The sequence below is a fragment of the Rhea pennata genome, chromosome 22 (assembly GCF_028389875.1).
Source record: "Rhea pennata isolate bPtePen1 chromosome 22, bPtePen1.pri, whole genome shotgun sequence".
Classification (NCBI taxonomy): Eukaryota; Metazoa; Chordata; class Aves; order Rheiformes; family Rheidae; genus Rhea; species Rhea pennata.
In genome coordinates, this window is record NC_084684.1 from 6,241,054 (window position 1) to 6,255,790 (window position 14,737).

At 41.0% G+C, this 14,737-nt stretch overlaps 2 protein-coding genes across 8 annotated transcripts; both read right to left on the reverse strand.

The window, feature by feature from the left end:
* CCNL2 (cyclin L2) lies at positions 1-10,244 on the reverse strand. 7 transcript variants are annotated; one of them, XM_062593069.1, is made up of 11 exons: positions 9,855-10,242; positions 8,635-8,709; positions 8,261-8,370; positions 7,837-7,957; positions 6,447-6,511; positions 3,484-3,583; positions 3,293-3,397; positions 2,903-3,044; positions 2,019-2,136; positions 1,844-1,936; positions 1-1,403 (listed from the first exon to the last, which is right to left on the reverse strand). In XM_062593069.1, the coding sequence occupies exons 1-11, from the start codon at positions 10,167-10,169 to the stop codon at positions 1,049-1,051; spliced, it is 1,599 nt and encodes a 532-aa protein (XP_062449053.1). In that variant the 5' UTR covers positions 10,170-10,242; the 3' UTR covers positions 1-1,048. The 7 variants fall into 7 exon arrangements, 6 of the variants coding, with proteins under 6 accessions (XP_062449053.1, XP_062449054.1, XP_062449058.1 ...); XM_062593070.1 differs by lacking the exon at positions 9,855-10,242 and having other exon boundaries at positions 8,261-8,435; positions 8,635-8,712; XM_062593074.1 differs by lacking the exons at positions 6,447-6,511; positions 7,837-7,957; positions 8,261-8,370; positions 8,635-8,709; positions 9,855-10,242 and adding an exon at positions 5,560-5,653.
* A 491-nt stretch (positions 10,245-10,735) lies between these two features.
* Positions 10,736-14,737, reverse strand: MRPL20 (mitochondrial ribosomal protein L20). Its single transcript, XM_062593496.1, has 4 exons — positions 14,619-14,737; positions 13,238-13,348; positions 12,853-12,930; positions 10,736-11,224 (listed from the first exon to the last, which is right to left on the reverse strand). Exons 1-4 carry the CDS (start codon positions 14,703-14,705, stop codon positions 11,051-11,053), a joined length of 450 nt encoding a protein of 149 aa, XP_062449480.1. The 5' UTR covers positions 14,706-14,737; the 3' UTR covers positions 10,736-11,050.

Consider the following 14,737-nt stretch of genomic DNA (forward strand, 5'->3'; position numbering starts at 1 on the left):
TTAATATAAAAATCAAATACTTTAATGAAATTAGGGAGCACGAGAGCAACAGCTCAGATATACCATTAGAACTGATACTACTGGGCTGTGTGGCTTTTTCTTCTTTTTTCTCTAAAACAAAAAAAAAACATGTTCTGTTCTTTAACTAGCAGACAGATTGACACTCTGAATTAGTAGTCTGTCAAAGATCCTGAGTAAAGAATTTCAAACCACATAGAATGTATATATAGGAAATGTCTATTATGAGCTGGTGGCCTGCACACAGCATTGCACGGATAAAAAATATACTACTTTCAATACACAAGCTAAATACTTTCACATTTATCAGAACTTTCTACACAAGTCTTTTTGATAGAATTCAAGTTTTGAATTTTCTGTATATATCTTTCACTTGTATTAAACAAATGCTTATTTACATTGTGGATAAAGTGTAAAGGCTAGTAAGGCCATATTCCCATACTATACTGTAACACTGCAAAATATATATACACACATATATAACCTAATATAGGCATAATTCTAAAAAAAGTCACTTTACAATTGTACAACATAGTTGAAATCAGTATGAAAAGACAGCTTTGTTAGCACCAAGCCACTCCAATTTTTTTTTCTTTTTTTTTTTCTTTTATGAACTGTCTCGAGTCTTCTAGTTCCACAGGGAAGGACTGTTCAACACAGTACTTCAACTACTGAGCAACAGAGTTCCTGCTTGCAGAACTGCAAATCCCAAGTAATACTCCGCTGTGCTACAGTATGCAAGTAACTAAAGAGCAGGCAACAGGAGCACCTACAGAGTCAAGCTCTGCAGCATTATTAGATGACACTCCAACAGACAGCAACTAGGACAATCTGATTAAGTCTTTCACATCATCCTATCCTTTTTGTGTATTTCCTTTGGATTAGAGTACAGAATTAGCAGCAGAATGGACATTGCTGAAGCTAAAGTGGTTTATAAACCAGATTAACCCTATGCTGTAAAGCTCAGATGGAAGAACGGACTCCTCTGAATTCCAAAAGGGGGGGGGGGGGGAAAAACACTTTGTCCTGCTCATCGCCTATGCCTACTGTGGCCAGGATGGTCTCGGTCATAGCGATGACTCGTTCGCTCATAGGAGCGTGAACGCTCATGCCTGTGATTTCTGTAGTAGTGAGTTTTCTTCTTGTATTTCCCTGAATGGTCAGAACGCTCCCGGGACCGGCTCCTGGAACGCGATGAACTTCTGCTGCGGGATTTCCTTGGTTTGTGTGTTGAGTATTTGTAGTCTTTTGATTTCTTGTAACTTCTCATCTTGGAACCTTTGTAACTAGAACTGTGGTTGAACTGCCTTGGAGGAGAGTCACTGCGACTCCTAGAACGGCTATGGGACTTCGAACCACTTGAAGTAGAGTAACTTTCACTTTTCCTATAACAAAAAAAGCACAAGAAAATCTACATGATTTTCTTAATATGATGAAGCAGAAGAAACTCTACATTACTATTACATCCTAAAAACCCTCAGGATACACACACACTTTGAATATGACCAACAGTTACATACGCAAGCACAGTTTTGTAGGTGTTATTCAATATTCTATGGAAACCAATCTTGTGTGTCCCAAACTTGATTATGACTAGTTTCTGTAGAAGTGCTGGTTTTTAGAAACTATATCCTTTTTAAGCTTTGCAGTTATATTTCAGACTTTCCTCTTCCTTCACTATTTAGGAAACCTGCACAAATATCTAAGACTAACTTGTTGAGCAGCTATCAAAGCTCATTCCCTGAAATTTTAGCTTTGCATCAATTCAGCATAATAATCTGTGAGGTTCTCTCACAGCATGCTCTTCTTTGACAACAGCACATACCTATGCTTAGGGGATGCAGACCTGGATGGTGATCTTGAATAACTCTGATCTCTACTTCCACTTCGACTTCTACTTTCTCTTCCTTTCTGAATGCTGCAAGAGATGAACTGAGTAACGTATTTGCTTAAAACAGCGAGAAAAAAAAATCTAAACATCTTCATTATGTAAACCTTACCCATTTACTGGGCTATTTGAATTCGTTCTTTTTGCTCCCTCAGTTTTTCTTTTAGCATTTTTCACTGCCTGAACAGGTAGTGGTGAAGGTTTATTTCCTTTAATTTCTTTTGGAGACTCTAAAAGAACAACAAGTCTGTTACTTTATTTTTCAAGGATGGGTAGTGACTGAATGATAAGGACTGGAAAAGGAAAAAAAAAACCCACACCTAGAACACATTTGCTTTGTGATAACTGCATACACATGTGCATGCACACACACAACCAGCCACAAGAAGTGAATCTTAAGAACTTCAAAGAAAGGCAGAAGTTTGAAGTATTTCGGCCAAAATACATAAAACAAAGGACTTAACTGCAAAAGAAACACATTGCTTATAAATCCACTTCAGAAAGGTAAAACGTTTTCTGCCAGTTATTTAGTATCTTTTTAAAGGTAATCTGAAGAGAAGGACGGCAAACGTCTAGAAGATAACAAGACATGCACTAGACTGGAAACTGTAAGAGTAAGCGTTCAGGGAAATACTCCTGCGAGTTTAATCCCACATGCACCATAGTATTTCTTTAGCATAACATGCTTATTGCACATTGTTCAGATTGGTTGCTAAAAAAACACACTGTGCAAGCTTACATGGTAGTTTTAACTTTAGAGTAACTTCAGTTTAACAGCTCTTTATTTCAAGAAATTACAAAGTTACAATGCTATTGATAAGCTGGCTTCTACTAGCTGTTCTACTGCCAAAGTTTAAAAGAATGACAGCATCCCCCTCTGCCCAACCCTTAAGACATTGCATGTGCACCCCGAGAGTGTATATTTGTATGTATTTACGTGCACACATACATGGCTGCAAAACAAGGAGTATTCCAACGAAGTTATCTAGTACTTACCATTTTTTGGTACAGGGGAAAATCCTGATATGTTATCTAAACTTGGAGTTCCCTCAGGTAGCAGACCTTTAGCTTGTGCTTTTGCCTCCTCAATTGCTAATTTCTTTTTTTCCACTTTACTTTCCAGATCAGTTATATCAACCTGCAGAGATATGAACACTGTTCGTAAGTTCCCAGACTTTCTGCTCACTCATGACAGAGAAAAAAATCCTAGAGACCCAGACCCTGGGACTAATATACTGCTCCACTACTCTACTGTGCTTGTAGCTGGCTTCAAACAGGAGAAGGATTTCTAACTCCCATTCTAAGTGGTAAACTACAAAAAAAAAAAAAAAAAAAAAAAAACACTACAAAAGAAAAAAAAAAGGTTCATGACACAAGAAAGCAAACCTTTTTCCGAGTATAAAGTTGCAAAATTTTTAAACAAACTTCTTGAATTTCTTCTTCTGTTGCTCCAAAGAGCAGGAACCAGTGTGGACGATTAGGAAGTGGAATCTGAAAGACAAAGGATAATGCACTCAGTTTTCTGTTTCTATGAAAAAGACTTAACAGAGTTGAACTGAGCCGAATTGTATGCTCACCTCCAGTGTCCTAGCTGCAAGGTAAATACAGGCACAGGCAATGCTTTCTGGCTGAAATCTTACAAAGACATCTGTTCTCAGGCTATCATTCATGTAATTCCTGAAAGAAAGGGTATCAACAGAACTACAGGATGCTGCTAAGTTTTTCCTACTATTTTTACTTCTACAAGGACTATTTCTCTCTGCATTCAGTTACTAAGCTTCAGCATTAAGCTCCTGTAAATCTAAAAGTTGAACAAAACTTTACTACAAAAAAAAAAAAAAAAATCCCCCAAGGGGAGAGAGATGAGACAGAAGTTACATTTGACTGACTGACTGGCTGTTGAAAATTCAGTTGTGAGAAGAGAACCAATTTTAACTTTACTTTTCCCTCTGAATCTCTACTGGCCTGCTTTCATGCAATAGAGATTTTTTCCTCAAGACAACATACAATATAATCTGAAGTATTCAGTTATAGGATTTTAGGTTCACATATTTCTCTGCAACAGGACCGAAGTCAGATGGTTTGTTGAAAGCTGCAGATCCTGTGCTAGCTTTCCCATGAAAATGCAGTCCACTTCAGCATGTGCCAACTTCCACTGAACGGTTTCTCACGGTATCCATTTTCCTTCAAAAGACGACTGTTTTCCATCTAGAATAGAATCCATTTTGATGTAAAAAGCAGTCACTGAAGAAACATCAAGTCAGAGGAATATCCAGTATTCAGGTAGAGCTCTTCTTTGGCATATCAAACATGGTATCCAAATTGTCCCATTTCAATAAGGTTGCTTAAAATGAATATTCACAGAATGAGAAAACTGTAAAATATTGCATATATTCCAGTCAGTACACTTTAAAATTATTCTTCTAAAGTCTTAAGCATAGCGAGTAAACTCCTCTGTATCTGTCAGCTGAAGTGTTTAGAGAGATCTAGGTTTCTGAGTACATATTTCAAATCAAAGTACCAGATAAGAGCTAAAACCAGACCCTCAGCCCCCCAGAGGCCTCTATATAATAAGCTTTCTGAAAGTAGTCAGTAATTGACCATATGGGTGCCCAGTATACAAGGATTCACTAAGCCCCAAGACATCCAAACCAGAGACCACAGTCCACTTAAATTCAGTTTACATGGGAAAGACAAAAGGAACTTGAAATCCATCAATACCAAACTCCCACCTGCCCCAGTTCTCTATTATGTTCCTGTTATACAAAGAGGAAATGCTACCCCAGAAAAGCTGTGCCAGACAGTAGCTCATTTTTCTGGGAGAAAACAACATTAAAATTACTTTTTTGCCATGCCACAAAGAGAGCACAAAGCTTTAGCAAATGAAATATGAGGATAAAAATGGTACTCCAAGTATCTTTAAGTCACATAGACCTTTTCTAACTTGTTAAGTTGACCAACACTGCCTACTTTCAAGCTTGCCCTCTGTATAATTTCCTTGTGGGCTCAGAATCCAGATGTATGAGGAAATGAATACTTGTCACAATATTTTAAGAAGGTAATGCTGTAAAAACAAGTATTTTCAACAAAAGTTTTCAAAAAGTTATGCTGGATACCCACTAGTTCTCATGTACTATAAGCAACAAACATCAGTACGCAAGTATGTACTTTTAACATTTGAATCATTTCTCATTTGGGTTATTTTCTTCCTTCTCCTCAACCTCCCTCCTTTCTTAACAGAAGGAACTGATAACTAATAGTCCATAATTCATATCTGAATACTCCACACAATGGTACTAGGGAAGTTTGTAGTAAAAAGTTTCCTTAAGCCCCCAGGCAACATCACATTCAATTTCAAGCTTCATATCCATTCAATTACTTAGAAATTTACAAACAGAAACTAGATTTCAGTTTTTGTTGTGTTAATTCACCCCCTTAAGATTTAAGCCCCATCTTCATTTGTTTCATCATCTAAGAAGACACTATTTTAACAGTTAATTCCTGTAACATTAAAAATCTTTCAGAATGTTAACAACCACATTAAGAATACAACTGTCAAAAGGCACAACAAAAATAACAGATAGTAAGAGGTCAAAAAGTATAAAAGCACAAGAAGCAGTTGGCCAGTTACTATACTATCACGTATATACCACCTGTCTAGAGTCAGCCTTCTCTTTGTAGAGCCTGCTTTGGTTTGACTGAAGACGGCAGCTATCCCTGCACCATAGCGCTTGGGCAGCAGAGGAGAAGTCTTAGTCACTTACCCTCAGAGGCTACCCTTTGATTAAAAGAGTACAGAAAAGAAAAGTCAAAACTGGTTCTCTACACACAGAGATCACAGTACCAGACAGTTCAGTCAGCAGAAATATGATCTTTGGATTCACTACTTAAAATTCCAGGTCTTGCATTTAAGAAATTGATAATGTTTTTAAACAATGATATTGTTTAAAAAAAATCTTATGTTAGCTGCCTATCCTCAAGATAATCTTTATTGTAATGAGAGCAACAAGATAGTGGACATTTCTTGGCAAACATGAAAACATCGAGTTTATCCAGTCTTAGAAGCTGACATCTTGCATTATCCATACAATTAAAAAGAATTGTTTGTGATACAATTGTTATAATAAACAGCTCAAGCACTGGGAAAGGCCTTTTCCCAGCATTGGAAACAGACTTCAACTGCACATATAATCTATGCAAAGAACAAACTGACATGAAAAAAAATCCACACACACAGGAAAAGTAACCCTCCAAACCTACTCAACATTTTCTCTTCAACTGGAAGGTAGAAACAGAGGAGAGGTAAGTGAGAAGCCAGGGTGGAAAGCTACCTTACCACTGCAAGTGAGTCAAACTTAAGAAGCCAATCAACATTTGGGTAGTAGACTGGGGCACTCCAGAAAACAGTGGAGCTGTCTGATTTAGCCCACAATCATTTCTGAGCAACGATGCCCCAAAAAAGTGACATATTTCTGCTACTGGCCCTGCTGGTCTCTCAAAACACACACACGCACACAAAAAAGAAAAATCATCAACTTACCATGAAGTCTGGACCAGGTGTTGGTTACGTTCACATTCTAATACCTGAAGATACATAACGATTATCTGGAAGATACGGGTTATTGAGTTATTACCAAGAATCTTGAGAGCCACTTATTTAGTTCAGAGGGACATCCATGAGGCATCTGCTATTCTCTTAAGTTTTAAAACACTCCAACAAGTGTTTACCCATGCAGCTTTTGCCTTCCAGTGCAAAAACACCTGCATGAGCTGACATACAACTGATTTTGATCTTTCTAGCTCACCAACTTCTGAGCTGTCATCATGCTATGCATCAAGAAGCCTTATTTTCCAACTGTTTTCAAGCTAGGTATGTTCTCCTACACAATTCACCATTCTTTTTTAGCTGTAACTTGGAAGAAAATACAGCTAGCTGTGGTAAGTGGCAATGGAAGCATAACAGTATTTGCAGAGAACAGACCTAGCATATGATAGGTGTAATTTTATTCAGTCCTAGGTATTTCAGTTTGAAAACAAAGAAGAGACAACACCTCCCCCAACCTAGCAGGATGCAGATAAACTATTTAAATACAAAAGATTCCTAACAATTAACAAGTAAAACTGTCCTCTGAAGAACTGATAACCTGAGTGTATACTTAAAAAAAAAAAAAAAAATCAAGTAGGTTCTGAAGGAAGACCTTAAGACAACAGTAAGCATTAAAAAAAAGTAACAGCAAGCAGCAAGATCTCAGGTTCTGAAGATACAGAAGATTTTCACTATCCTTCTTATCAGCTATTTAAGGCCTAATGCCAATACTGGTAGTTCTATAAAGTACCACCTTAAACATTTACAATAGTTAAGCCTTTAAAGTGTCAATCTACTGTGATACTTGGAATTTTAAAATTGAGAATAACTTTGAGTCAACCACTTCACACCTTTGTGAACTTTCAAAACATAAGAAACACTGCTTACTACACCAAATGGGTTTAACATCCTCAGTATACCTCTACAAGAAGTATTTGTGACAGACTTCCTTTGATAACAATAAAAATATTGTAATCCTGGAGCTCTAAATCCCTTTCTGCCTAAGGATCTATGTTTAGCAGAAAGTCGTGCTATAAGAAGTTCTTTTTAAACAAAGCTACCTGCTTAAGTAATTCTAAAGCAAACAATTTGAGTGGATTTGACTTCAAGGAATACTGGAATACTTAACATCTGCATCCACCTCCAGTCGTCATTCAGCAGCGACACAAGACCAACTAGTAAGAATCTCTTAAATGAGAAAGAAGACATCAACATTGTAAGAAGCTAGCTTTACTTAAGTACTGTTGCCAGGTGCAAATTACCTGCGTTTTAGCAGTCTACTCAAACCATTCAGAGTATATGAAACATACTGATTACTTTCCAAGTCAGTTCATATAGTACAAACCTTATGAGGATGCTTTACATGAACACAAAATCCCAACTCCTTTAAGACTCTTCTTTCTGCCTTAATAATTTGGTTCTTCAAGTTTACATACTCTTGATCCAGTATTAAAGGCACAGGTTTTCTGCAAGACAATTTCAAATTCCATCAAACAAAATACTCTTAACACTGTGGGGTGGGGTACTCATATGCAGTTTAAGTTGCATCTCTGTAAAATGAAGACTTTACCACTATTTATAAGTTACAGGAACTGTTTATTTAATGAAGGTTGGTCAATACGCTTTTCTTTCTAATGGAGAAATCTTTCCTAATGGAAGAATCTTTTCAAGTGGTTTCCTGATTTATAACGGAGTGAACAATAGTAACTTCAGCCCACGAAGTTTAATGATTAAACACGTAAAAAAGTAATACCTGAGTCTAAGCTTACTTTTTTTCCCTTAGATGCCGAAGGCGATGGAACACATTAATAACGTCCCGTATGCGTCTTGGAGCTTCTTCAATTTTGGATGCCAGGTGAACACAGGCCATTGACACATGCTGAAATATAAGTATTGCAACATACTGATGTTTTGCTCAAATCTGGAGCTGATTGCCTCCAACAGCTTAAGGAGGGATAACAAGAGAAAACTGTGGTAAAACCAGGAAATACTCAGAACTTGGCAAAGTATTTGCTTCTATGTAGCTGTGTAAGATTATATTGATTAGTAATTCAGATCTACAGCTTGGTTATCAAACACTCTGATCACATCCAGTTCAAAGATTTAATCACATCTGCAGCCATGTGCCTCTAAGATTTCTTACCTCCATGGAATGCTTCACAAAAGACTTGGTATAAAAGAAACGTTGAAAAAGCACCTGTCCTGTAGCCATAGCCACCTGAAAACAAAAAAAAACACAATAGGTATTAAAACCAAAACCAAATACCCTCCTATTTTCAAAGAGAGGTTACTTAGAGTGACTTCAACAGGTTTAAGACACAGAAAACTAGTTGAAAACCTGTATCAAGTACTCTGCAATACCCAGACACAAGTGGTCACACCTAGCAAAATACTTCATGGGGATCAGAATAATAATTATGAAAACCAAAAGCACATACAAATATTCCCCATATTGAGCCCCAGAAAATAGCATCATACTAAACAATTTTTAGGTTTGGCAGCAAGTTCAGTGGTGTCTAAAGAAAACTGGCATCATTATGCCAATAGCTACAGTCATTTGAAATACTACCATGAACACCCCAAATCTTTTTTTTTTTTTTTTTTTTTTTTTTGGTTAACGTACATATTTTTAAATTAAATTATTTTATAGGAAATACAGAAATATAAGCAAAACAACCCCCCCCCCAAATTTAATGGTACTGATAGTTCTGATAAGGTGCCTCCCAGAAAACCTTTTTTTTTCCTCTCTTCATTTAACTATATGATGATTTTAATTTCCTCACAACACGACTTGAGCACTTGAGTCTCAGTAGCCAAGAGACGTATGCGAAGTTTTACACTCCAGACATCACCGAAAGTGACTGTAATTGAAACTCACCAGGAAACAAAAGCTTTCCGAGAGCGCTGCAACTAAGAAGCTCTCAACAACCCTCCTCCTCGCAAAGCCCGTGCTTAACAAAGCACACCCGCAGCCCCCGCCCCGCACGCACCGCCCCGGCCGGCCTGGGGACGCGACGCGGCGGGGGAGGCGCAGGAAGGCGGTTACATCACTCGCTTCCTGCCTGCCCGGCCGGCCGGGGGGGGGGGGGCTGTGAGGCCCCGCTGCGCTTCCACGGCTACCATCAACCCGAAGGCGCAGCCTCCCCAAGTGCGGATGAGGCCTAGCCATAGCGCGTCGGTCACTCTCGCCTCGGCAGCCGCGCCGGCGTGAGCGGGCCGAGGCCAGGCGAACAAAGCCCTTCCCCTCCCCCACCAGGAAGCAAAGCCGCCCGACTCCATTATCCCCACAGCCGGCCCCACCGCCTACCTCAGGCCTTCCCCCCAAGCCGCCCGGGCCAGGCCCAGGCCCAGGCCCAGGCCTACCTGTGGCAGACGCAGCAGGATACCAGCCGCCTGGATGAGCTCGCAGCCGGTGACACGCAGCTCAGTCTCGGTGTCGGAGTCGAGGCCGCTGCTCATGGATGGAGTGAATCGCAGCGTGTGCTCGGGCAGCAGGCAGTTCTCCAGCGTGATCAGCACCCCCGAGTACAGGCGGTCCCCGATCAGCACCGCGCCTGGGCCCGGCGCCGCCGCACCGCTTCCCGCTGGCGTGGCTCCCAACGCCGTAGCCCCAGCGGCCTGAGGCCCCGCCGGGCCGCCACACCCCACCGCCGCCGCACTGCCTGGCCCCGCCGCCATTTTGTGGTGGAAGAGCGCTGCCGCCGCCTCGCCTGACTCCGCGCTCCCTCCCTACCGGCCAGCGCCTGTCCCTCAGCGCCTCTCCCACCCCTTTACGCATCCTCGCCTCCCATTGGTGGGCCACAGCGAAGCCCCGCTCGCCAATTGGCTTGGCCGTCGCTACGTCTAACGCTAGTCGCAGGCCGAATGGAGAGACGTGACGCACTAGTTAGGAATTTGAACACAGCAGAGCGGGCGGGACTTCCGGCGTGGGCCGCGCATCCCAAGGCGCCCGCGGAGGCCCCGCCGGCGCCGCCATGCCTGGGGCTGCCAGCTGCCTTATGCAGCCGCCAATACTGCAGGGGGGACTGCCGCTCCTGTAGCGCCCCTCGGCCTCGCAGGGAGGCATGTGCCCTCAGCAGCTCCGCCGCGGGTCAGCAGGCAGAGCTGAGGCCCTGCAGGGGTTTCCTCTGGGTTGACCCCACTGCAGACCAAAGCCTGAGACCTGGCTCTCATCTCTGCTGAGAGCACCAAGAGCCACCCAAGCAGTTTGCTTCTCTAGTGCAATGCTAGAAGTCACTACTCAGTTTTTTTCAGTAGTATTTAAAAGAATTTTTTATTAAGTCCTTAACAGAAGATGTATGCGTACTATATATCTTGATAACATACAGCTTTTACAGGCTTGACTTACCACTAATTTTGGATGGCAATTTTTAAACCAATGTGTTTCAGTCAGACCACCACAGGGGAAAAAGAAAAGTCATTAACTAACAGACTTCATGTCTAGACTTGCCTCCCTTTCTTCCTTGCTAGAAACATCTTCAGAGGATTTTGTTCCACAGCTGTGAACTGCAGCACCTACAGTTCCTGTTTATAAGGCATATCCACAGATTATTTTGATGTCAATAGTGGTGTACAATACGTGAAAATATCCCCTCCGGTTCTTTTCCATCTCCAAGGGCAGCAAGGAAGCCTTCTTGTCTCCTCCTCTGGGCTAAAGCTGCTAGGGACTTGAATGTCTTTGGTTCATAAATAGCTAAATCAGCAATCATTTTCCTATTCAGCTCCACCTGAGACTAAATGCAAGAAGAATTGTTAGTTGAATACTGTAATCTTTAGGGACATCACTGCAATTCCTGACAATTACCTCAAGTTTTAAAACACATCTTTTTTCTACATGTTACAAATTTTAAACAGTCAGAAACTGTGAGACATGACAACCCAGTCATGGATGACTCATTAAGTCATTTTGTTAAAGTCCTTGTAGTAGAAACAAAAAAAAAAAAAAAATCCATCCTGTCATGGAAGACTACCTGTTACTGCTTTGCCCTTAAAATTTGTTTTGATTCTTAATTATATTCAAGCTTACTGATAGTGCTAGGAGCTGCTTGGGGTCTTAAAACACATCTTGGAGTGGAAAAACATAGGATCAAATACTCTAAACAGTATCTAGAACAGTAGGATGATATTCTAAGATGTAGTTATATAAACCAGTCTGTTCTTCTGGAATTTTTAGCAGAGAACGCTACAGAAAAATACAGGTCTGAGGCAAGAGACAAAGGGACAGGCATCTCAGAAAAAAACAAAACAATCAAAAAAAACCCTTACAATTAGCTTTTAGGCAGTACTTGATTCTCTTGGTTACAGAATGACAACAATAACTGGAATAACCAGTGTATTAACTTCAGAAACTGTATTACTTTACTTTTAGCAAGTTAGAAAGCCTATGAAGAGTTATGTAGTTATTCAATAGACTATAGTTAAATATGTTTAGAAATATGCTATAAATTTCTACATTGCTCCAACTGAGAAGCAGAAACACTAATTTTTTATTATTATCATGGTGAAGAATAACATTTTTAATTTTCTAATTCCAGTATCAACAAATTAAAATCAATTCCCCAGCATGTTTAAGGAGCAAGAGACAATGGCACGAACTATCTGCATTGTCCATGCTCAGCGAAATACAGAACTAGTAGAGAAAAAGAGTGGAGATTTCTTGTATGTGTTTTTGCTAATCCAAATTTTATATTTTTACATTTCTTCAAGTAAAAGAAAGGCAACTGTTATTTAATATCTGTAGTAGCAACAGATGCAAAATAATTTCACAAGAAATTACTTAAATTGACTGAACCTCTTTATGGAAAAAATAAAAATAGTCTCATTCTTAAAATAAGCAGTAACAGATTGGGGGAAGAGAGGAAGAAAGTGCGAAACAACGATGTTCACCAAGGTAAAAGGGGATTATGCATATTAAGAAGAGAAACAGGTTTAGAGCACACTTCAGCTCCTGAAGCGAATGAAATTCCTTTGATAAGCAGTATCATACTAAACATCACTAGAACTGGAAAGCTGTGGACAGTGCTGGCAGCAGTTCTGTCTGACAGAAGGAACTTTTCAGCCCCTCCACTATGCCCTATGACAGTATTTGGCTCAATGAGAAGCTCTTTGCCTGCTCAAGCTCCAATTTGGAAGTCCCTGACATTATTCTTCAAAGACTAGTATGTGAGGCCTGCAGGTTCAATTTCTTCCAGTTCTGTCCTGAGGCTGTAATCTGCAATCATTTGATACATTTTGTTGGACTACACCTGCTTGAAGGTTTTCAGAGTTTTAAGAAATCCATTTGCCTGACACTTCAGAAGACCAGTATCAGACTTTTGTCCAACTTGTTTCAAAGCAATTGTTCTTCAAGCATCATGCTTACCTTAAGCAGATTGCTTATGAAAGCTGGGTATTTCAAACCATGTTCAAGAGCAGCTGCTTCAATCCTAGTGATCCAGAGCTAAAAGTATAAAAAGTATCATTTTGGATGATGAAATATTTTAAAATGAAGCTTTAGTCATGTTGATTTGCTCACACTTATCAAATAAAACATTCACACCTAAAGTCTTCTCAGTACAACATACACAACATACACAAAATTCAGAATGAGAGCTTCTTCAGACCACAGAAGGACTATGCTTGCCTCTAAATTCATAGCACTATTTCCACCAGCTGTTTTTAAAACATCTTGAGAAACCACCCCCATTTTCTAGGGAAAATGCCTATTTAAATTCTGCTCTTTTCCCATTTTATTATTTGCTCTTTACCGCTCTTAGGAATCTCTTCTTCTCTCTTCTGGCCTTTGTAGACTTCACAAAAGCTCTCCGAACACTTCGTACAGCCAGCTTATAGCAGCGGTTCTTCCTTCCACGAAAATGCTGAAACAAAAACAAGATGTTCTGGTTCAGTTATCTTTAAGGCTGTGAATCTCTTTGACAAGATTGATATATGCGCCTTTGCATTTCTATACAGCCTTTCATAAGAGTCACAAAATACTTCAAAACTATTAGCTAAGCCTTCAGTTGGCATATAACACAAATATTTTGTCTCATTTTACAGCTTGAGAAACTTGAAGCTGAAAAGTTGAAGCAGGTTGAGAAATTTCAGTTCAAGCAGGAGGGAGCCAAAGGTAGATTTCATTTTAGGCTGTAGTTACGGGGGGAGGGCAGCAGCAAAATCATCTTCAGTGCTTGCTACCAATCCCTAAACTCAGGTGTTTATCCTCATTCCTGAAGTACATTCTCAGTTTTGCCAGTACAACTACAAGGATGGTACAGGAGCCTCTACTATCTCTAAAACAGTCGCTCAAATGGAAAGCATTAGTACTGGAGCTACCCTTGACCTCCATCAACAGAAAAGAGGAAGCAACAACTCAGTACTGCAAGGTATTAAAATAGCTGACCAGTACTGCTACCGTGGGCAGCTTACAGAGTACAGGACTGAGATACTGTTGAATTCAATGATTTCCTTCTCTGTACCGCAGCAAGGGGTATTGCCTCCCAGAATGCTGACAGCCTGCCCTTGAAAAAGGTTCTTCACGAGCCTAGGTACAACAGTCTGAAATTCAGGTGCAGTCCTATTGTTAAGAAGCGTCTCTCATCTTTTAAAATGAACTTGAAAAGCTTTAACTTGAAAGACAAATTAAAAAAAGACAAAGTTGCCAGTTTATAGCATGCCATAGATAGGCCTCTCTTCCTGTAATGCTTGTATTTCTTCTGGCAGGGGGTTCAGTTATATTTATTCATACCAATTTACATGCATACACATGCTGTGTCACGGCAAGCATGTCAGATGCATTTTCTGGCCTCAAGCTTTAGCCAAACGCAGATACATATGCACACACATATAATGCTGAATTTACACCAGCTCAGTTCATGGATCCTTGACGTTTCTAGGCACAAACCACCACTAAACTGCTTGCAACCTAACACCCCCCGCTCAGGCAGGACGTCGGGGACACCTGCACGGAACGACAGGTCCCCCCCGCGCCTGGGAGCACACTCGCTCCCCAGGCACCGCGGCGACGAGCCGCGGGGCAGCCGCCGGGAGCGAGGGCCGCCGGCCCCTGCCGAGGCGGGGCGGCGGCGAGCGGGGCCGCGGGGACCGGGGGGCGCGCAGCGCGGCGAGCGGGGCCGCGGGGACACTCACCCGCGCATACTTGAGCACCTCCTGCACCCTCCAGAAGCGGTCGGTGAGGCGGCTGCGGAGCCAGCGCGGCGCGCTCAGCAGCACCATCGCCGCCGCCGGCACGTGGGAGCGCGGCGCCG